The sequence below is a fragment of the Acomys russatus genome, chromosome 17 (assembly GCF_903995435.1).
Source record: "Acomys russatus chromosome 17, mAcoRus1.1, whole genome shotgun sequence".
Lineage (NCBI taxonomy): Eukaryota > Metazoa > Chordata > Mammalia > Rodentia > Muridae > Acomys > Acomys russatus.
This window is the reverse complement of record NC_067153.1, coordinates 63,936,904-63,959,137: the sequence shown is the minus strand read 5'-3', so window position 1 is coordinate 63,959,137 and position 22,234 is coordinate 63,936,904. Positions and strand designations below refer to the sequence as shown.

Genomic DNA, 22,234 nt, shown 5'->3' with positions numbered 1-22,234 from the left:
GCGCGCCACGGCCGCCATTTTGACTGAGGGCAGACCCCGGGCCGAGTGTCCTTTAGGAAGGTCCGCTTAGGTGATCTGGTTGACTCCTGGGAGAAGAAAAAAACACCAAACCAAAACAAACCAAAACAATTCTCCTCTCTGCTGTCGCTCCACAGTCCGGAGCCCTGAGTAGCCGGAATAGTTAGTACCCCTCCCTGATCTTTCCACCAAGCTTGGTCAGCTTTGTCGCTTGGTGTTTGCAGCTGTGGGGCGCAGACATGCAGACCGCGGAGGTCAGCTGGGGTTAAAAAAAAAAGTTAAATCTATTTTGCATTTGCCCGCAGTCCGAGTGTTAGTGTCAGACGTTCCCTAAGTACTCAAGGCAGCCCTGCTGCGGCCCTGGCCCTCGTGCCGCGAGTCTCCTTTCCTAGGCGTCCTTGAGAGAAAGAGGCCTTTTCCCCTCGGCGTCGTCGGTGGGCTAATTGAAGACTTGGACGTGCGTGTAGCCCCCCTCGGCCAGGCTGCATTTGAAAAGTGGAAAACGGGCCGGGGATGGAGGCGCACAGGTGGCAGAAGCAGGCGGATCACTGAATTCGAGGCCAGCTTGGTCTACAAAGTGAGACCAGGACAACCAGGGCAGTTAAACAGAGAAACCCTGTCTCTAAAAACAAACAAAAAAGAAAGTGGAAAATTGAGTTCATCCTCGAATACTACCCCGTATCGTTCCCCACTTTAGCTTTAGAGAGGGGGACACTTGGCATCTGGTTTCTATTCTAGCTGCTGTCTGGTGAGTTTAGGAGAGCACTGTCACAGCAAAATCTTTATAATGTAAAAAGATAAGGATTCCTAACCAGAAGCCTGCATGTTTTAGATGATTAAAGTAAGCTCCGTTTCTCATAGGATCATCCTAAAACTGGCATAAAATGGAGAGAAATGTCACCAGCAATGTTTCTCATGTAAAACAAATTAGGGCCCTGAAGAAATGGCCCAGCTGTCAGAAGTGTGTTTGGATTCTGTCACCAGGCACAAACATGGTCGTGGGAACATGGCTGTCAACCCAGCTCTGAGGAAGGCGGAGACTGGAGGATCCCCAGTGCTTGCGGGGCTCTAGCGTAATTGAGAAATTGAATCCCCCATGTAGGGGAGAGACCGTACTTCTATAGGAAAAGGCAGAGTGATAGGCGAGGCATACAGCTGTCTACTGGCCTCCAAGTGTGCATGGGCACACTCACACACACATAATAAACCAATAGATGAGCCGGGCGTGGTGGCGCACGCCTTTAATCCCAGCACTCGGGAGGCAGAGGCAGGCGGATCGCTGTGAGTTCGAGGCCAGCCTGGTCTACAAAGCGAGTCCAGGACAGCTAAGGCTACACAGAGAAACCCTGTCTCGAAAAACAAACAAACAAACAAACAAAACCAATAGATACGTTTTTAAAAGTTAGTTTTAGCAAGAGAGTGGCACTGGGAAGGCAGAGCAGGCACATCTCTGAGTTCAAGGCCAACTTGGTAAAGGTGACAAATTCTACCAGCCAGGGATACTCAGTGTCTTTTAAAAAAAATACAAACAAACAACAAAACACTTATCTGTTGTCAGTCTACCCAATACAAAAATATAAAAGGACAAATGGTTAATTTTTCTTCCAGTCATGCTCATGAAGATAATAATTTTTATTGCTGCTTTTTAATTATATGCTTACATTTTTTATTTTTACATGCGTGTGGGTGTTTTGCCCGCATGTATGTCTGTGTACCACTTGAGTGCCTGGTGCCCTTAGAGGCCAGAAGAGGGCGTAGGGTACCTAGAAACTTGGAGATACAGACACTTTTTTTTTTTTTTTTTTTTTTTTTGGTTTTTCGAGACAGGGTTTCTCTGTGTAGCCTTGGCCATCCTGGACTCACTTTGTAGACCAGCCTCGCCTCGAACTCACAGCGATCCGCCTGCCTCTGCCTCCCGAGTGCTGGGATTAAAGGCGTGCGCCACCACGCCCGGCTTTACAGACACTTTTGAGCCACGTGGAGTTAGACAGCTGTAAGCCACCGTGTGGATACTGTAAATTAAATCTGGGTCCTCTGCAGGAGCAGGCAGTGCTCTTAACTGCTGAGCCGGCTCTCCACTGGGGGAGATGGAATCCATGTTTCCACACATGCTGTCAGCTGCTGAGTTCTCCACTGCTCTCCAAGTCTTACCGGTTTGGTGAGCTCTGTACCACGAGACACTTTTTTCTGAGTTCATGCAAATATCTATTTATTTAACCCAGTACATGTTTTTTGATCACCTATAGTTTTTGGTTTTGGTTTTGGTTTGGGACAGGACCTTATGCTGTAGCTCAAGCTGCCTTCAACGTCTCCTAAGCTCCTCCCGCCTCAGCCTGGAGTGCACGGTAGACAGCTAAAGTGAGTTCATAGTTTAAGAATCGTTTCGTACCATCAAGCTGTGTGCGATGACACAGGCCTGTGGCCCAGCTGCCCGGGAGGTTGAAGCAAGAGAAGCACTAGAGGCCAGAAATGCAGAAGCAGAGTAGGCTGGGCAGAGCAGAGCGGCGGGGGGGGGGGGGTGGGGGGGGGGGGGTGGGTGGGGGGGTGGGGGTGGGTCCATGTGCTGGGGGGGGGGGGGGGGGGGGGGGGGGGGGGGGGGGGGGACGGGCAGGGGAGAGGCAGGACAGTCAGCCAGCGCCAAGGGCATCCTTAGCAAAAAGCGAGCTTGAGGCCAGCGTTGGCTGCATGGTGCCCTGTCTTGGGTAAGAAATGGAGAGAAGAGTGCAGCAGTGGTCACCCTTATGTAGTTATCTTGACTTTAGGTAAGCTAGGTGATTTTTTTGTTTTGTTTTTCAGACAGGGTTTCTCTGTGTAGCCTTGGCTGTCCTGGACTCCCTCTGTAGATCAGGCTGGCCTGGAACTCACAGTAATCCACCTGCCTCTGCTTCCCTGAGTGCTGGGATTAAAGACAGGTGTCCGGATGCCCTGCCAGAGGACAATTTTTGAGAGTCAGTTTTCCCCTTCTGTCACGTGGGTGCAGGGATGTAAGAACTCAGGTCTCCAGGCTTTGGCTGCTGGGCCATCCTGAGTGCCCCAGTTTGTTAACTCTCTAGTGGAAAGCCTAGTTGGAAGAGCTTTTGGAGGAGGCTATCCGGCTAGCTCTTTTTGCCCCCAGGCAGGACTCCTCAGGTGTAGAGTCCCTAACTCAGCCTCTCAGCTTCACTGCATTGCTTAAGCAAATAGAGCTGCACGGGGTGGGGGGTGGAGGGGTGACTCCTCAGGTGTAGAGTCCCTAACTCAGCCTCTCAGCTTCACTGCATTGCTTAAGCAAATAGAGCTGCACGGGGTGGGGGGTGGAGGGGTGGCGCACGCCTGTAATCCCAGCACTCGGGAGGCAGAGGCAGGCTGATCTGATCGCTGTGAGTTTGAAGCCAGCCTGGTCTACAATGGGAGTCCAGGACAGCCAAGGCTACACAGAGAAAACATATCTCAACAAACAAACAACAACAACAAAAGCAAACAGAGCTGTGATGTTTCTTGCTGAGCGCTTGTCCCCACAGCCTGAAGGGCAGCAGCGTGCTTTCACCCAGAAATCGGACCGGCTGCTCAGACGGTGCAGTCCTGCCTCTCTGGAGCAAATGGTCACTCTATTACCTTTCGTCTGCGTGCTGGGTTTCTTTGCTGGGTGCCAGCTGGAACCCGCAGGCAGAGCAAACACAGTCCCTGGGGCAGTGCCAGCCAAGCGGCAGAAGGAGACAGTCAGTCAATGTTTGTTGAGCAAACTGAACCCGTTCTCCTGAAAGCCAGCATGGGTTGCGTAACAGGGACGAGCTGTCTAGCTCTCTGTGGCATCCCTGAGACCTTTGATGCCGGTGGATGAAGAAGCTGGGAGCTAGACCGATGTACACAGTGTGTGCACTGTGCAATCTCTGTTTTTGCTTTGTAGTGCTGGGGGTTGAACTGAGCTTCTTGCCAATCACAAGAATTATATCCCCACTTCATCTTAACCTTTTTTATTATTATCGTTATTTTTCTGGATTTTACGATATAGCCGTGGCTGACCTGGAATGTGTGTATAGGCCCAAGCTAGCCTTGAACTCACAGACATCGCTAAAGGTGTGCAGTACTGCACCTGGCCCCTTCTCAATCTTTTTTTGTTTTAAAGTATCTTTTATTTTAATGGTGTACGTAATATGAGATTACTGTATGTACGTAATATATATTATATATGTGTGTATTTGGAGGGGACGCTGCTGTGATGATTTGTCAGCTCGCCATAGCCTAAAAATCACGAGTTGTGTTAGTCATGCTGGCCTGTGGACACAGCTGTGAGGTAGTTCCTGGACCCAGTCAGCTGTGGTGCCATTCCCTGGGCTGGGTGCCCTGGACCGTGGGAGAGATGGATTGAGGGCTGTGCGTACTGAGCAGGCAGCCAGGTGTGTGCTTTTATTTCGGTCGGCTCTTTTTTGTTTTATTTGTTTTGCTTTTTACTTAATTTCATGTGTATGGGTGTTTTGCTGCCTCATGTATGTATGTGCCGCACATGCATACAGTGCCTGAGCAGGTCAGCAGAGGGTGCTGGACCCCTTGGGCTTTAACTACAGGCAACTGTGTTCGCAGACCCCTGTATGTGTCTGCTCTCCACTGCGAAGGTGCCGTGACTAGATTAACCAATCCCTGCCTTTTCTTCCCTCAAATGATGGACTGCAAACCCTTTCATCTTCTTCTCCTCCTCCTTTGCTTTTTTGTTTTTTGGTTTTTTTTGATACAGAGTTTCTCTACGTAGCCCTAGCTGTCCTGGGCTTGCTTTGTAAGCCAGGCTGGCCTCAAATTCACAGTGATCCGCTTGCCTCTGCCTCCCGAGTGCTGGGATTAAAGGTGTGTGCCACCACACCCAACCTAAGTTTTTTAAAAATTATTTTTATTTCATGTGCATTGTTGTTTTGCCTGCATGTATGTCTGTGTGAGGATGTCAAATCATTTGGAGTTGGGTTACAGACAGTTAAGATCTGCCATGTGGGTGCTGGGAATTGAACCTGAGTCCTTTGGAAGAGCAGCCAGTGCTTTTAACCACTGAGCCATCTCTCCAGCTCTGCACTTTCTTTTGAGGGTGGTTCTTGCAGCCAGGGTCTTGAAGCACAGGTATGTGCCTCTGAGCTTTATCAGACACTGGTCTGGGCTAGCCTGGGACTTGTGGCAATCCTGGTCACACACATACTGGAAATGCATGAGTCATAGTGTGTGCTAAGCAGCCAGCCGTGGTGGCGCATGCCTTTAATTCCAGCACTCGGGAGGCAGAGGCAGGCGGATTGCTGTGAGATCGAGACCAGGCTGGTCTACAGAGCGAGTCCAGGACAGCAAAGGCTACACAGGGAAACCCTGTCTCGAAAACCCAAACCCCCCCCCCCAAAAAAAAAAAGTGTGCTAAGCTGTGCTTTGACTGTATGGTGCTGGTCAGGCGTTCACTACCTGCCCTTCCCCCAGCACTGCAAAACTAAATAAAGTAACCCTGAGCACAGGAGTGCCCACCTAAAGTCCCCACGCTCGCAGGACCAAGGCAGGAAGAGTCCTTACACTCATGCATGCCAGGCCAGCACAGCAGAACCCCAATTCATAAAGCAGACAGACAAACAGCAAGACCTGCCATCATGGGGTCATGGGGCACTGGGGTTCTCAAGTGTGTCATTGCTTCAGAAAACTGACTGACCCTTGAAACTGTACTGAGGTGTGTGTGTGTGTGTAGGTCAGAGGACAACTTCTCAACAGGAGTCAATTCTCTACATTTCCCACATGGCGTCCAGGGATTGAATTCAAGGGGTGAGTCTTTCTGGCCAGCACCTTTAACCCATTCAGCCGTTTCGCTAGTTCAGCATTTTCATACACTGGCACAGGTTTTATAAATGTTGGCCCCGTCATAAGACAGACAGTAACAAGTCCCTGCGAAGGTGGAAAACTGCTGTCCTCCTACATTGTTGGTGGGAACTGTAAAATGCAACTATTTTGGAAAACAATTTGGCAATTCCTCAAAAGGTGGTGGCGCACACCTTTAATCCTAGCACTCAGGAGGCAGAGGCAGGTGGATCGCTGTGAGTTCGAGGCCAGCCTGGTCTACAAAGTGAGTCCAGGATGGCCAAGGCTACACAGAGAAACCCCGTCTCGAAAAAACAAACAAACAAAAAAGGTTAAACATAGAGTTAGCATGTGAGGTAGCAGTTTTACCACCAGGAATGTCCTCAGGGGAGTGTAAAACACGTCACACAAAAACGTGTACACAAATGTTCATGGCAGCGTGATTTATCATAGCCAAATGGCACAAATGACTGAAATATTTAAGAAATATAAATGGCCAAATGGCTCATTGTACAATATGGATGAACCTTTAAAACAGTATGCTAAGCAAAAGAAGCCAGTAACAAAGCCCCACAAATAGTTTACTTCTTTAGAGAAAGGGAGGGTGGGGACTAGAGAGATGGCTCAGCAGTTAAGAACACTGGCTGCCCTTCCAGAGGACCTGGGTTCAATTCCCAGCACCCACATGGCAGCTCACCACTGCCTGTGTAACTCCGGTTCCAGGGGATATGGCACCCTCACACAGACATACATGCAGGCAACACACCAGTGCACATTAAAAAAAAAAAAAAAAAGATTGTGGGTGTTCACAGAGAGGATGCATGACAGAAGAGGGCAGAGTTACAGGCAGTTATGAGATTGTCTGTCATGGGCGCTAGGAACGGAGCTGGCGTCCTCTGCAAGAACGGTCTCTTAGCGGTTGAGCCGGATCGGCCTCCCCCATTCACACTTCTTTTTGTTTTTGTTTTGTTTTGTTTTTTGTTTTTTGTTTTTTCGAGACAGGGTTTCTCTGTGTAGCCTTGGCTGTCCTGGACTCACTTTGTAGACCAGGCTGGCCTCGAACTCACAGCGATCCGCCTGCCTCTGCCTCCCGAGTGCTGGGATTAAAGGCGTGCGCCACCACGCCCGGCTCTACACTTCTTTTTAAGACCCGCACAGCAAGGCAAATCTGTAGAGATGGAAAGTGCATTTGTGGTTGCCCAAGGTTTTGGAGGGAGTAACCGGGTGGCTGGTGACGGCTTTATTCCTGGGATGAGGAGCAGGTCGAGGGTTAGGTAGTGGTGGTGATTGCACAAGTCTGCGGCTGCACTAAAGCCCCCGGATAAAGGGATGCACTCTGCGGCGTGTAAGTTATATCTCCATAAAGCCGACATTAAAGAACAGTGAAGAAGTTCTGTAAGATTATCATGCATTGTTCATCAGGAAAAAGCAGTTGGAAGAAAAACGGCAATGCGCCCTGGTGTGAAAAAGGAGAAGACGGGTGTGAAAAAGGAGAAGACGCGTTCACATTCCGTTGGTCTTTGCAGTAAAAACTCTGAACGCAAGAAACCAACGAAACTATCGCTTGCGTGCGTTTGGAGTGGGCCGCGAGAACAAGAGCGGTCTGGGAGTGGATGTTGAGACAATCTTGCTTTCGGTTGTTGTTGGTTGTTTTTGTTTTGAGACAGGGTTTCTCTGTGTAGCCCCGGCTGTCCTGGAACTCGCTCTGTGGAGCAGGCTGGCCTTGAGCTCAGAGATCTGTCTGCCTCTGCCTCCTGAGCGCTGGGATTAAAAGTGTGCACCACCTTCCCTGGCTTAGTCCCTAATTTTTTTAACGTTTTTGAAGGCACCATAGAGCCAAACAAAGCCACGTCTGTGGGTGGACTTGGCTTCCTGACTTCCACTGTGGTTCTGAGTTCACCATGGCTTCTCTAGTGGCCACCAAAGCAAGTAGTATGCACATGGGGTAGGGGTGCTGAGTGAACACTGACAGTGAGATTCTGAGTGTAGGATGCACAGGGTGAGTTCTGTCTGGCTTTTTTTTTTTATTAAAAAGTGTTGAAGTACATGATTTAGTGGGGTGTGTGTGTACACATGCATGTGTATACCATGGCTTGTCTGTGGAAGTCGGAAGACAACTTGCAGGAAAGAGTCTCTTTACAGTGTGGGTCTCAGGGATTACTGGGTCTGGTGGTGAGAGCCTTTATCTGCTGAGCCCTTTCCTTGCCCCCTATTCAGTGGCCTTTGTTAACTAATTCCTCTTAAGAAATTTGCTGCCGGGAGCCTGAGACAGATCATCAACTGAAGTGTGTTGAGGCATCTGTTGTCCAGGTGGGCAGAGGAACTCCTGTCTTTTCTTTCCTCTGAGGATGGTTACTGACTTAGTCAAGGTCTTTCACTTGTCTTCTGTGTTGAGAAGTTTTTGTTTGTTTTATGTCCTGCAGTCACCTTCCTCCCTTGATCTTACGATGCACTCCTTGCTTGTCTCGTTTGCCCTTTGTGCTCTGTAAAATCTTCCTCCTTCTGAAACTCCTCCCTTGATGTAGACTCTCGCGGTCTGTGCTTGGTCATGTGGTTTGCTGCTTAAATCAAATGCTTTTCTTTGTGTTGGTGAAGGCGAGATCTCATGTACTCAGGGTGACCTTGAACTCTCATGTTTCCTGCCTTCGCTTCCAGAGTGTTAGGGTTACACCACACAGGGGATCGCACACACAAGGCAGGCAGTCACTCTTAAGTTTTTCTGTATGTGTTTGTCTGTGTGCACTTGTTTGCTTGCGTGTGTGAATGCACTTGAGTGTGAGTGTGTGGGACATGCGGATATCAGAACACAGTTTTGCGGAGTTGGTTCCCTCCTACTTTGTGAAGCCCTGAGATCCAACTTAGGTCGCAGACTTGGCAGCTCTGCCGTGACCTGCTGAACCATCTTGACAGTTCAGTTTATCTGTTTCTAGCTCTGTGCTTCTTTTGTTTGGACTTTTAAAAATTAAACATTTAAAAAGTGGCAGTGGTGGCACACACCTTTAATCCCAGCACCCGGGAGCAGAGGCAGGTGGATCTCTGTGAATTTGAGGCCAGCCTGGTCTACAAAGTGAGTCCAGGACAGCAGTGGTTACCTACACAGAGAAACCCTGTGTTAAAAACAAAACAAACATTTAAACATTTACTACTCACACGTGCATGTGGTGTGTTTGCATCCAACCCACTTCCTGCTTCTTCCCCACTTTCACTTCCAGCTGCAAGCGTTCTTGCTGTGTAGCCCAGAGTGGATTCCAACTCAAGGTGATCCTCCTGTTTCAGTGTCCTCCGTGCTGGGATTTCACAGATGTGCATCAGCAAGTCCTGCAGCTCTGGCTCCTGTGAAGGGCATCCTTCATTTGTCTTACATGCACGCGTGCGCGAGTGCGCACAAACACACACACACACACACACACACACACGCACACATTTATTATTTGGGTTTTTTTTTTTTTTCCTTTCTTTTTTTTTTGTGTGTGGGCTGGGGGGGAGACAGGGTTTCTCTGTGTAGCCTTGGCTGTCTTGGACTCACTTTGTAAACCAGGCTGGCCTTGAACTCACAGCAATCCACCTGCCTCTGCCTCTGGAGTGCTGGGATTAAAGGCGTGCACCACCATGCCTGGCTTCCTGGCACACACATTTATTTTTATTTTTGTTTTTTTCGAGACAGGGTTTCTCTGTGTAGCCTTGGCTGTCCTGGACTCACTTTGTAGACCAGGCTGGCCTCGAACTCACAGCGATCCGCCTGCCTCTGCCTCCCGAGTGCTGGGATTAAAGGCGTGCGCCACCATGCCCGCCTCTTATTTGGAGTTTTTATTCTTTTAGTTTCATTTTATTTTTCAGATTTTCTGAGGCAGAGTCTCCCCCAGGCTGACTTGGAGCTCACAGTGTAGCTCAGGATGTCCCTGAACTCTTCATTTTAGACTCTTGTCTCAGCCCCCCAGGTGCTAGGAGCACAGGCCTGTGTCTGTGCTCAGTGTCCCTCTGTCCTTTTGAAGAGCCGAGCACTAGGGCATTTTGGACAGTGGACGGCTGGGGTGGTGCTGATAGGTAAGGCCTGTGATTTGTTTTGTTGGTAAACAAAGGCCATGTGCAAGCAAAGTCGCCGGGCTGTCCAGCTCCACGGCCAGCCTCACCAAGCCTTTGTCTGGATCCTGTTTCTTCAGGAGGTACTCAGAGGCTGGCCCTGGAAGTTGGTCTCAAGCAGCTGGGGACAAGGACTCTGTTTGAAATGTCGCTTTTTCCCAATCTCCCTGTGTTCAGTACAGTGGATGTTCTTGTGTCCCAGACATGGCTCCCATGTTCCCATTTCTCCCAAGAACAGTCTTTCTGCTGCTGTGGGCGAGGCGTGGGGTGGCAGCTGCCTGGTGGAACGGGCAGTGGGAAGAGTCAGGTCTCACTGCCCTGTATGGACTTTCACCGGGCTTCCTGAGACAGAGTCGGGCAAAGAAATGAGAGCAGAGTTAAGACGGCGCCAGCCAGCCTTGGCCGAGCTGACAGTGTGGCAGCGCCAGGTTTGCATGGCGCCTCAGTCCATACGCCTCTCCCACAGTTGTTTCTTTCTGTTTTTCTTAACTTTATCCATCTGCAATTACATAGTCTTTTGTTTCACCCACTTTCTCTTTCTTTCTTTCTTTTTTTGGTTTTTCGAGACAAGGCTTCTCTATGTGACAGCTCTGGCTGTCCTGGAACTCGCTCTGTAGTCCAGGCTGGCCTCGAACTCATGGAGATCCACCTGCCTCTGCCTCCCAAGGGCTGGGATTAAAGGTGTGCACCACCACGCCTGGCTCATCTTTCCCATTCTAATTCTTGGTTTTGTTTTAGTCTTTTCGAGTCCGGGTCTTTATATGTAGTGCTAACTGGCCTGGAACTTGCTGTGATCCTCTTGCCTTTGCTTGCAGTTGTGGTTGCAGGCTTGAACCAATACACCTAGCTCTCAGCATCAGTTTAGTTATATGACTTGCTACAGGGTCCTTCCTGCAGGTTAAAACTAAATTCCTTAGGTCTGCTTGATGCTTAAGACTTGGCACACCCCTCTCCCCTTTGCTCCTGTATCCCAGCTGGCCAGATCTGCCTGAGTCCAGACTAGCCTGGTGCATCCCCATGTCAGCTCAAGGCCTTTCTCCTTCCACCCCAGTCTCTGCTCACCTGCTGCGGACCAGCTCCATTTCTCCTGCCCAGGCTCAAGTCTCAGCCTCCACCCCATTGGAGACCTCCCTAGACTTCCGCCTCCTGCGGCTCCTTTCCCGAATTCTGAGCACAAGATCCATCAGGCCCTGAGCTGTTGCTGCGAGAGGGTGTCTCTGTCATCCAGCAGGGCGGGGGCTGTCTCTTTCCTAGCCTGGATGGCACTTGTGTGACACAGTGCTTCCTCAGCATGGCCTCCTTTGAGAGGACTTCAGAAGTCAGGACAGAGGGGGCTTGACAGCACAGGCTTGCTACTCAGAGAAAAGGAGCTGTGTCTGAGTCTCTGCCTCCTGAGAAGGCCTGAGGGATGCTGGGGTGTGGACGTGGCTCAGCTGGTGCAGTGCTTGCCCAGCGTGTGCAAAGCCCTGGGTCTGATCAGGATGCCCTGAACTGGGCATGGTGGCTCAGTCCTATAATCCAAGCGTTTGAGAGGTAGATGCCGGAAAATGAGGGCTTCAGAATCTTTGTTGGCTACATATCAGGTTGGAGGTCAGCCTAGGATACATGCAGCCTTAAAAAAAAAAAAAGGAGCCCTCTTACCTCTTTCTTTCTTCCCCCCCCCCTCCGTCTCTGTCTCTTTCTTTCTGGGGTGCCCCCCTCTTCTTTCTCTGCCCATGCTCATATAATAAACTTTTCCATATTAAAAAAAAAAAAAAAAAAAAAAGGAGAGCCGGGCATGGTGGCGCACGCCTTTAATCCCAGCACTCGGGAGACAGAGGCAGGCGGATCACTGTGAGTTCGAGGCGAGGCTGGTCTACAAAGTGAGTCCAGGATGGCCAAGGCTACACAGAGAAACCCTGTCTCGAAAAACCAAAAAAAAAAAAAAAAAAAAAAGAGCCAGGCAGTGGCAGGTAGCAAGTACCGTTAATCCCAGTACTCAGGAGGCAGAGGCAGGAGGATCTCTGTGAATTCGTGGCCAGCCTCTGTCCTGAAACAGAGCAAGTTTCAGGATAGCCAAGGCTACACAGAAAAATCCTGACTTGAAAAACAGAAAAACAAAAGAAAACTAGGAAGGTGGTTCTGGGGAGTCTCTGAGGCACGGTGGCTCCACTTGGGCATCTCTGGGCCTTCCTGGGTGGTCTCCTGGGTCTCTCTGCTCTTCCCAGTTCCCTGGGTGCTTAGAGTCCCAGTGGGAATTCCTTCTCCACTCACACCCCATCCCTGAGGTGAATGTACCACCTGCTTCCTGCCTGGCTTTGCATGCCCCGCCCTTCTCCCATCAGCTAATGATTATTCAGGGAACTTATCCTGGCTGTCCCTGTTCCAAATCTGTAAAAGTTCTCTTTCGAGCAAGGGTCACGAGAGTAATGCCACTGCCATGTGACTTCTGGGTCTGCCCTGCTCCCTCTGTGCCGTCTTGGCCCTTTTATTCTAAACTCTGTAGTGTACTTTGTCACCCGCTCATCTGAACAGAGACCTGAACGGTGGGTGAGTGCTGTGTCCCTGCCCTAGGTGGACAGTGGCCACTGATCCCACCTTTCCTCCCCCCTCCCCTGCCCCTTCTTGTTCCCGATGGCTTTCCCCTTCGACTTGTCCTCATCTGTATGTAGCCAGGACCTCAGGCCCCTTGTCAGGCAGAAGGCCTTCCTCGTTGTGGCCAGGTGGGGCACGCAGGTTGAGTGAGCAACCGTCCCACCCTGCTTGCAGATTTCATCCTGATGGCTGACTCAAAACCACTCACTCCGCTGCATGGGGACCCTGTTGCTGTGGAGGCCTTGCTCCAGGACGTGTTCGGGATTGTCATCGATGAGGCCATTCGGAAAGGGACCAGTGCCTCTGAGAAGGTGGGCTCTTTCTCCTCCTGCCCATCGTGTCGTAACCCTCACTCCACCAGATGTGCCACCAGATGGGCGCAGGGCTCTGGATCTCATGTCCGAGGGTCTAAGGTCCCTGAGCCTTGGCCTCTCCTCCTAGGTCTGTGAGTGGAAGGAGCCTGAGGAGCTCAGGCAGCTGCTGGACTTGGAGCTGCAGAGCCAGGGCGAGCCTCGGGAGCGGATCCTGGAGCGCTGCCGCGCCGTGATTCACTACAGTGTCAAGACTGGTGTGCCTGGGGACCTGGAGGCGGGGGCCTGGTCCCAGTACCCAGCTCCACCCTGAGATGCCCACCCCACTCCACTTTCCAGGTCACCCCCGGTTCTTCAACCAGCTCTTCTCAGGGTTAGATCCCCACGCCCTGGCTGGGCGCATCATCACGGAAAGCCTCAACACCAGCCAGTGAGCCATGCGGGGCTTCTGTCCTCAGAGGACTTGGGTTTGCTGGGGAAGACCCCTCTGGGTAGGAGAGGACGGTGGTTCCTGTCCCTTGCCACCGTTTTCTGCGACTGCCTCTTGTCAGACAGTTTTCCCTCCTGTCTGTCCTTTGGGCTCCTGTTCGCCAACCTCTTTAGGCCACCTCCTGATCCTGTATTCCCCATGTGCGCTCTCTGCTTCTTCCACACTTGCTGGTTTCTCTCTTGGGCTCCTTGCTTCGCCCCCTCTGTCTCCCCAGCTTAAAGACTTAGCCGGGCAGTGCTTCCCCTAGGCCTTTGTCACGCGTGTTCTCTGGCAGGTACACATATGAGATCGCCCCCGTGTTTGTACTCATGGAGGAGGAGGTGCTGAGGAAACTTCGTGCCCTGGTGGGCTGGAACTCTGGAGACGGGGTCTTCTGCCCTGGTATGTGAGAGGGGGCTCCCCTGTGTCTGTGTAACTAGTGTGGAGGGGCAGTGTCTGTTTTCTCTCTGGCTCCACTGGGCTGCACCATGGAGAGGCTTCCCAGCCCGTTATCCCTGTGTTGGCCAGAAATACTGCGCCGGCTGTCCTGAGGAGAGTGTCCTATGGGGGGCTCAGGGTGTAGAGGGGGTGCTCTTCTGACCCTGGGCTGTTCTTGTCTGTGTGCTGTTTGTGAACCCTGGAAATCCATGGTTTGGGAGATGCATGCTTCTTTCATCAGTTCTGGGTGGAAAGAAAGGTCAGGGGAAGGAAACTAGAGTCCTGACTCACCACCTTCTCCCTGTGGCAGGCGGCTCCATCTCCAACATGTACGCCATGAACCTGGCCCGCTTTCAGCGCTACCCAGACTGCAAGCAGAGGGGCCTCCGGGCACTGCCGCCCCTGGCACTCTTCACTTCCAAGGAGGTGGGGACCGGTCATAGGCCTAACTGGACTTCTGAGGTTTATCTTCAGTCAGCTCAGTCAGAGTCCCTTCAAGTCCTCTTCCGGCCCTCAGATTGCAGTCCTTTCTGCTAGGGAGGCTCAGGCCATGCTAACTTGCCATCTGCGTTCTTCCACAGTGTCACTACTCCATCAGTAAGGGAGCTGCTTTTCTGGGACTTGGCACTGACAGTGTCCGAGTGGTCAAGGCTGATGAGAGGTGAAGGCCCTGAGCCAGCTCGGCGTCTCCTGTCACCTCCCTGCCCGAGTGCTCTGGCCTCAGGCCCTTCCCCGGTGCACCTCTCCCACCTACTCTTCTTTCAGAATTGCTGCTCTGGCTTCTCAGTGCCCACTTAGCACCCCCATCCCGTGCGCACCGGCCTCTGTGCTGCTCCTCTGCCTTACCCAGCGGTGTCACCTGGCTTCCCGGGCTGGACCACCTGCCGCATCTCCACTCACTGTTTTCTTTTTCAGAGGGAAGATGATCCCGGAGGATCTGGAGAGGCAGATCGGTCTGGCCGAGGCTGAGGTGAGTGAGGGTGCCGGGCACTTTGGGGTGACCTTCCTAGTGCTCTGCAGAGACTCGTAGGTGGGCTGGGTTCTGAAATTCCACGGGAATCGCAGGCAGCCCTGTTAGTTATCACAGGCTCATAGTATCCTGTGCTTGAGGACATTAACTGGAGCAAAGCAGGAAATGAAAAAAAAAATGTAATACCCGTTGGCCCATAAGTAAGTTACGGTATCTCTGTCTGGCCAGCTTCTTCCTCTTTGACATGCATGTTCTACAGGCGTCACTGCATAAGAATGTCGTAAGGATTAAATCAGTGTGCAGAGTGCTTAGAGTGGCTGCTGGGCATGCGCTGCACTAACATTAGCTGCTGTCCGCTGCTGTTATTTGAGACGAGTTCCCACTCTGTAGCATGGGTTGGCTTTGAACTCACTGTCAGGTCGTGTTGGCCTCAGACTTGATCTTCCTGCTTTCGCCTACGTGGTGCTTGGTAACGGGTGTGGGCCACACTCTGGGTGTGGTCGTTTTCACCACCAGCGCTAGGGTACAGTGTGGCCAAACATAGGAAGATAGGAGTGCATATACACTGAGAACGCCTGCACTGATGCCGGGCGCGGTGGCGCACGCTGTTAGTCCCTGCACTCGGGAGGCAGAGGCAGGTGGATCTCGGTGAGTTCGAGGCCAGCCTGGTCTACAAAGAGAGTTCCAGGACAGCCAGGGCTATTATACAGAGAAACTTTGTCTCAGGGAAAAAAACAAAACAAAACAAACAAACAAACAAAAAAACCAACCCAAAACCCATTTCATTATGTGTTTGGGTGTCTCACCTGCATGTATATGTGTGATCTGTTTGAGTGCCTCCCACAGAGGTCAGAAGAAGGTTTAATGTCCCCTGGAACTGTAGTTCTTGGTGGTTGTGAGCCGCCATGTGGGTGCTGGGAACCAAACCTAGGTTCTTTGCAAGAGCAGCAAGTGCTCTTTAACTGCTGGTCATCTCTCCCCAGTCCACCTCTCTTTTTGAAAAGATCTATTTTATAGTTTGTTTTATTTTACGTGTATGGGTGTTTTGCCTGCATGTGTGTAGTGTGTGCATGTACTGCATGCGGAGTCCAGAGCCCTTGGAACTGGACTTATATGAAGTTGTGAGCCGCCATGTGGGTGCTGGGAATTCAACCAACGTTCTTTGAAAGAGTAACCAGTGGGACTGGAGAGATGGCTCAGAGGTTAAGAGTACTGGCTGCTCTTCCAAAGGTCCAGAGTTCAATTCCCAGCACCCACATGGTGGCTCACAGCCATCTACAATGTGATCTGGTGCCCTCTTTGGCCTGCTGGCTCACATGCAGGCAGAACACTGTATAAATAAAAAAATTTTACACATGCCACATAAACATACACACACCATACATACATATAAAACACACACATACACACACACACACACACACCCCCTTACCTTTCTGAAATCTATTTTAATTATAAATTTTTGGGGGAAGTATCTCAGCCCATGCTGGCCTACCCCAGAATGACTTTTTTTTATTTTTTATTTTTTGGTTTTTTGTGACAAGGTTTCTCTTTGTAGCCCTGGCTGTTCTGGACTTACTTTGTAGACCAGGCTGGCCTTGAACTCACAGAGATCCACCTGCCTCTGTCTCCTGAGTGCTGGGATTACAGGCATGCACCACCATGTTTAGAGTGTCTTATTATCTTTGGAAAAATCCTTGTTTAGATCTCTTGCTCATTTTATTTTTAAAAATATAGCCGGGTGTGGTGGCGCAGGCCTTTAATCCCAGTCATCAGGAGGCAGAGGCAGGTGGATCACTGTGAGTTCAAGGCCAGCCTGATCTACAAAGAGAGTCCAGGACAGCCAGGACTGTTACACAGAGAAACCCTATCTTGAAGAAAGAAAAAACAAAAAGACCTTGTGTTTAATCTACTTTTCATTACTATGGTGAAATACCTGAGGCTGGGTAACTTAATAAAGAAAAGAGATTTACTTTGGCTCACAGTTCTGGCCCAAAGTTCAAGGCTTAAATCTCGTGATGGTCCTTGCTGGCAGACCAAGGCATGATGGGAGGCAGGAATCCAGCCTGGCTCCTCTACACTGGCCCTCTTGCTGCCTGTAGTCAGTCCTGACGACTGTGCCTAAGCCCCGCCCCCACAGAAAGCCCCGCCCTGGCATCATGGGTTAGATTTCTACTCTCACTACTGTCCAGTGGAGGTGGAATTTCAGTTCCTCAGCTCTGGGGCTCACTATCTCTCTCCGAGCACGCTCTCTGCTTCCAGTCCCGGAGGATATGGACCCAGAGGTGGAACTCCCAGTAACTCCATTTTTATTTACTTTCTGAGTTTTGCTGTGTAGCCCAACTTGACCTTGGAGTGCTCCTCCTGCCTCAGCTCCTGCGCACACATGTGCCGCAGTATGCGTCAGGTGGTCAGAGGACAGCTTAGAGTCTCTGCTCCCCTTCCACTATGTGGGACCCAGGAGCAAACACGGATCATCAGACTTGGAGGCAGACACCTTTACTTCTGGCCACCCTGTAACTCCCCTCACCCACGCCCTGCAGCCCCCCTCACCCACACCCTGCAGGCCCCCCTCACCCACGCCCTGCTGCCCCCTCACCCACACCCTGCTGCCCCCCTCACCCATGTCCTGCTGCCCCCCTCACCCACACCCTGCTGCCCCCCTCACCCACGCCCTGCTGCCCCCCTCATCCACACCCTGCAGCCCTCTCTCACCCACGCCCTGCTGCCCCCCTCATCCACACCCTGCAGGCCCCCCTCACCCACGCCCTGCTGCCCCCTCACCCACACCCTGCAGGCCCCCCTCACCCACGCCCTGCTGCCCCCCTCACCCATGCCCTGCTGCCCCCTCACCCACACCCTGCTGCCCCCCTCACCCACACCCTGCTGCCCCCCTCACCCACACCCTGCTGCCCCCCTCACCCACGCCCTGCTGCCCCCCTCATCCACACCCTGCCGGCCCCCCTCACCCACGCCCTGCTGCCCCCCTCACCCACACCCTGCAGCCCCCCTCACCCACACCCTGCTGCCCCCCCTCACCCACACCCTGCTGCCCCCCCTCACCCACACCCTGCTGCCCCCCTCACCCACACCCTGCTGCCCCCCTCACCCACACCCTGCTGCCCCCCTCACCCACGCCCTGCTGCTCTGGATATCATATCTAGCCTAACTCAAGAGCACAAAGTTTCTTTTTATATTTTAAGTGTTTTATACTTTTACTTATTTTAAAAAATTTAAAGGTTTGTTTTTATTTTTATTTATATGTGTGTCTGTGTGCATGTGAGCTCAGTGCCCATGGAGACCAGAAGAGGGTATTAGATCCTGTGGAACTAAGTCATAGGTAGTTTATAACTCATCCTGTGTGTGCGCTGAGGTGACACTCAGGTCTCTGAGGCAGCAGGTGCTTGTACCTGCTGAGCCATCCGCCCGAGTTGTTATAATTCACATTATTTTTGTATTTATTTTTTACTTTTTGAGACAGAGTCTAACTATATAGCCCTCAATGGCCTTGAACTTACATCAAGATACCCACCTGTCTCTGCTTCTCAAGTGCTGAGATTAAAGGTGTGCGCCACCACACACAGCATAATTTAGATTTTCTGGACTGAGTCCTGTGTAACCCGGTGCCAGGATTACACAGTGTGGTACTGCACCTGTCAGGTCTTTGGGTTTTTTTGTAACTGTTTTTGTGTGTATCCGTGTGTGACAGTGGGATTGAACCCAAGGCCACGGGGCATTTCAGGCACGTGCTCCATCACTGAACTATTTCCATAGCTTTCTTTTTGGACTTTAATTAACCAATAGATTGATTGTTTTTTGAGACAGGGTTTCCCTATGTATCCCTGGCTGGTTTTAAACTTGCAATCTTCCTCAGCTGCTTGAATAGCTGGGCTTGTAGGCCAGCAGCACCAGGACTTGCTACGAGGAGATTTTTTCTTCTTTTTTTCTTCCTTCCTTCCTTTTCTTTCTTTCTTTTTTTCAAGACAGGGTTTCTCTGTCCTGAAGTGGCTTTGTAGACCAGGTTGGCCTCCGGCTCACAGTGATCCTCTTGCCTCAGCCTGCCGGAGGGCTGGGATCACAGGCGTGTGTGCGCCACCGTGCCCAGCCTCAGGAGATTGTTTTCTTAGTTTCTTTTCTTTTTGAGACAAAGTCTTACTATGTCCCCCTGGCTGTCCTGGACTCCCTTTGTAGACCAGGCTGGCCTTGAACTCACAGCGATCTCCTGCCTCGTGGCTTCATTGTGGACACACAGTTGACTGATACGCTTGTTGGTTGGTGTTGAAGATTCCACTAGGCTCGCAGGTGTGCTGACAAGTGCTCCTGCACTGAGCTGTCTCTGTCTCTCAGACATCGCACTGTGCCTGGAGACGGACATAGGGCCACATGTTTGCAAGATGATTTAATGATTGAGCCATGTCCCCAGCCCAGCTTTAAACGAGCATAAGCCGTGGAAATGGGTAAACTTAGGCCCTAGCGTTCCTGTCTGCAGACCACTGGGGAGGCTGGCACAGGGCTGGGATGGGTGCACAGAGAGCCTAGGGCTCGGCACTGGCCTCTCCACGGCTTTAATGGTGACTCTTCAGCTTTTCTCCTCTACCTTTTGGCAACAGGGCTCTGTGCCATTTCTGGTCAGTGCCACCGCTGGTACCACCGTGTTAGGGGCCTTTGACCCCCTGGATGCAATTGCTGATGTTTGTCAGCGTCACGGGCTGTGGTTACACGTGGATGTGAGTGAGACTTGGGTCAAGGGAGGTAGGGTGGGCTACACTGAGGCCAAGACCCATGCTGTTCCTCCTGCTCCACAGGCCGCCTGGGGCGGGAGCGTCCTGCTGTCTCGGACACACAGGCATCTCCTGGATGGAATCCAGAGGTGCTTACAGCCTCCTTCCCGAACCTCTGTTCAAATCCTAGGTCCTCACAATAGTCACAAACCAGGGAGCCTGGGGAGGTGGGATGGGAGCTGGAGAGAAGACTGAGGATTAGAGGGAGGGTAGCCGGGGGAGTTCTTCCTGCCTGCTGGGGAAGGGTCTGGAAAAGGGGGGAGGGCTCTGCCAGTCTGCCAGTCGGAGGAGGAGCCCCTGACCCAGCTTTGCCCTGTCTCACCCAGGGCTGACTCGGTGGCCTGGAACCCCCACAAGCTTCTCGCCGCAGGGCTGCAGTGTTCCGCTCTTCTTCTCCGGGACACCTCGGTGGGTCTGCCCTAGTCCCAGGCCCCAGTCCTCCTAACCGCCCTCTCACCACAGAGGGGTCCCGGCCTCAGCACACTCCCTTTACCCTCCCAGCCAAAGCCACGGTTTCCGTGTTCACCCTAACCCTGTGTTGAGCTCCCTCGTGCACAGTGGTTTGTTTTTGTGTGACAGAAAGGGTTTCTGGGAAGGATTAGGGAAGAGCTCTGGTGTTGGGAGCGGCCCTGAGAGAGAGGCCTGGGTTGGCTGCCGCTGCCCAGGGAGAGGAAAGAGTGAGCTGAGGCGAGAGCTCTCCCTGCAGCTGTGGGAAGGCCCGCTCTGACAGCTCCCTCTCCACAGAACCTTCTGAAGCGCTGCCACGGGTCCCAGGCCAGCTACCTCTTCCAGCAGGACAAGTTCTACGACGTGGCTCTGGACACGGGGGACAAGGTGGTGCAGTGTGGCCGCCGCGTGGACTGCCTGAAGCTGTGGCTCATGTGGAAGGCGCAGGGTGGGCAAGGGCTGGAGCGGCGCATCGACCAGGCCTTTGCCCTCACCCGGTAGGCAGGCGTGGGGGGACCCCAGGTCTCGTCCTCCTGCTGCCTCTGCCGGTCTCTTGTGTTTCTCCTGCTGCCGCTGCCTTTCCTCCATGTATGCTTTCTCACTCTTCCCTCAGGTACCTGGTGGAGGAGATAAAAAAGCGGGAAGGGTTTGAGTTGGTCATGGAGGTAGGACTCTGGCTCCTTTGAATGCCTTCTCTCCCACTCCTCCCCTGCCCTGCTCCCCCACCCCTCCTCCACCCCCGTCCCATGCATGAAGGACCAGGAGTAGAGGGGAGACAACCCCTACCTTCCTTGTCCCTCTCCCCTCAGCCCGAGTTCGTCAATGTGTGCTTCTGGTTTGTGCCTCCCAGCCTGCGGGGGAAGAAGAAGAGTCCAGATTACAGCCAGAAACTGTCTCAGGTATAGTCCTTGCCCTCTGGGTAACCCCGGTTCTGGGGGAGCTAAGCGTCAGGTGTGCTTCTGCCCTCTGCTGGCCTCGCCTGATATGGCATGTTCCTACTTCCCGCCCATGAGATGACAAGCACAGGAGAGCACCCCCTTGCCCTCATTTTTAATGGGGTACAGTTGGGGAAGAAAGTAAGGAGACAAAACAGGGTTACCCAGGGGAATCACCAGCGTGCAGCATGCAGATGTCTGTGCTGGAACTAAGGCCAAAGACAGATCAGGAATAGCTTTGCTGTTGATGCTGGGGACATCAACCCAGAAAGACCATCCCAGCCGTGCTTGTGGGGGCAGGGGGATAGGCTGTGTCCTGTCCCAGAGAATGGATTAGCACCGGCCACCTCAGTAACCTGAAGGAACACCGGCGCCCTGCCCTCTGGAGGCTGTTTCCACAGAAGAGGGGTGACCTGTTCACACTGTTGAAGGTGGCTCTGTAAGTTACCACTGGATCGTGTGGTGTAGGTCAAAAAGTATGTCAGGAACTAAGAGAAGGGGAAGGCGATGAGGATGAAGGCTGAGATTGGGAGGAGCAGGGATGGGGACAGGCTGCGAGCAATGAGTGTGCCGCTGAGGCCCGGGCAGCCGGGCCAGGTGCTTCAGCGTCTCACGCCCTCCACCGCCCGCAGGTGGCGCCACTGCTCAAGGAGCGCATGGTGAAGAAAGGGTCCATGATGATTGGCTACCAGCCCCACGGGACCCGGGCCAACTTCTTCCGAATGGTGGTGGCCAACCCCACACTGGCCCAGGCTGATATAGACTTCCTCCTGGGTGAGCTGGAGCGTCTGGGCCAGGACCTGTGAGCTGCTCCCTCTCTCCGCCCCACCCGAGCTCCGCACAGCCACCTGGGTTCTCAAAAGCAATCTTTCTAGCAAACAGTGGCCTTGATCCTGTGTGCTTCCACACACCAGCTCTCCCAGCCAAGGAGGGCGTCTAAACACTACAGTGTGTTCTCATGAATTATTCTTTCAGTAAGCTGGGCATGGTGGCCCACACCTCTGACATCAGCACTTGGGAGGCAGAGGCAGAGGCAGATCTCTGAGTTTGAGCCCAGCCTGGACTACAGAGCTGGGCTACACAGAGAAACCCTGTCTCAAAAACAAACAAACAACAAAAAAGAGGAAATGTTTTTTCATTAAAATTATGTTTACAAAAAATTTTTATTAATATGAGAGAAATGGTATGATATGTTGAAAAGGCTGGATATGAGTTCATATACAGTGGTACCTGGGTTATTGCTTAAAAATACATAGGAAAATACATAGGAAAAGGCTGATGAATGCTGTGCCAAAAGTTAGCAGTTTGCCCTGGGATGATTCTAAATGAAACCTCGTGGACCTTTTGTGCCTCCCCGTTTTATCATATAACAGACAGCACAACCCTGAAATAGGACAATAAAGCTGCAGTTTTAATGGTAC

At 52.1% G+C, this 22,234-nt stretch overlaps 1 protein-coding gene across 1 annotated transcript; it reads left to right on the top strand.

Annotated features, from left to right (window-relative positions):
• Window positions 1–12,637: 12,637 nt before the first annotated feature.
• Window positions 12,638–21,688, top strand: Csad (cysteine sulfinic acid decarboxylase). Its single transcript, XM_051160420.1, has 14 exons — window positions 12,638–12,773; window positions 12,904–13,030; window positions 13,113–13,203; window positions 13,538–13,644; window positions 13,991–14,106; window positions 14,262–14,341; window positions 14,596–14,650; window positions 19,261–19,377; window positions 19,456–19,520; window positions 19,758–19,839; window positions 20,176–20,375; window positions 20,492–20,543; window positions 20,688–20,777; window positions 21,446–21,688. Exons 1-14 carry the CDS (start codon window positions 12,648–12,650, stop codon window positions 21,617–21,619), a joined length of 1,482 nt encoding a protein of 493 aa, XP_051016377.1. The 5' UTR covers window positions 12,638–12,647; the 3' UTR covers window positions 21,620–21,688.
• The last annotated feature ends 546 nt before the right edge of the window (window positions 21,689–22,234 follow it).

Coding starts and splice junctions, on each gene's coding strand:
- Csad (XM_051160420.1), top strand. CDS start 12,648: ATGGCTGACTCAAAACCACTCACTCCGCTGCATGGGGACCCTGTTGCT. Junction 13,645..13,990: donor AGACGGGGTCTTCTGCCCTG/GTATGTGAGAGG, acceptor TCCCTGTGGCAG/GCGGCTCCATCTCCAACATG. Junction 14,342..14,595: donor GTGGTCAAGGCTGATGAGAG/GTGAAGGCCCTG, acceptor TTTCTTTTTCAG/AGGGAAGATGATCCCGGAGG.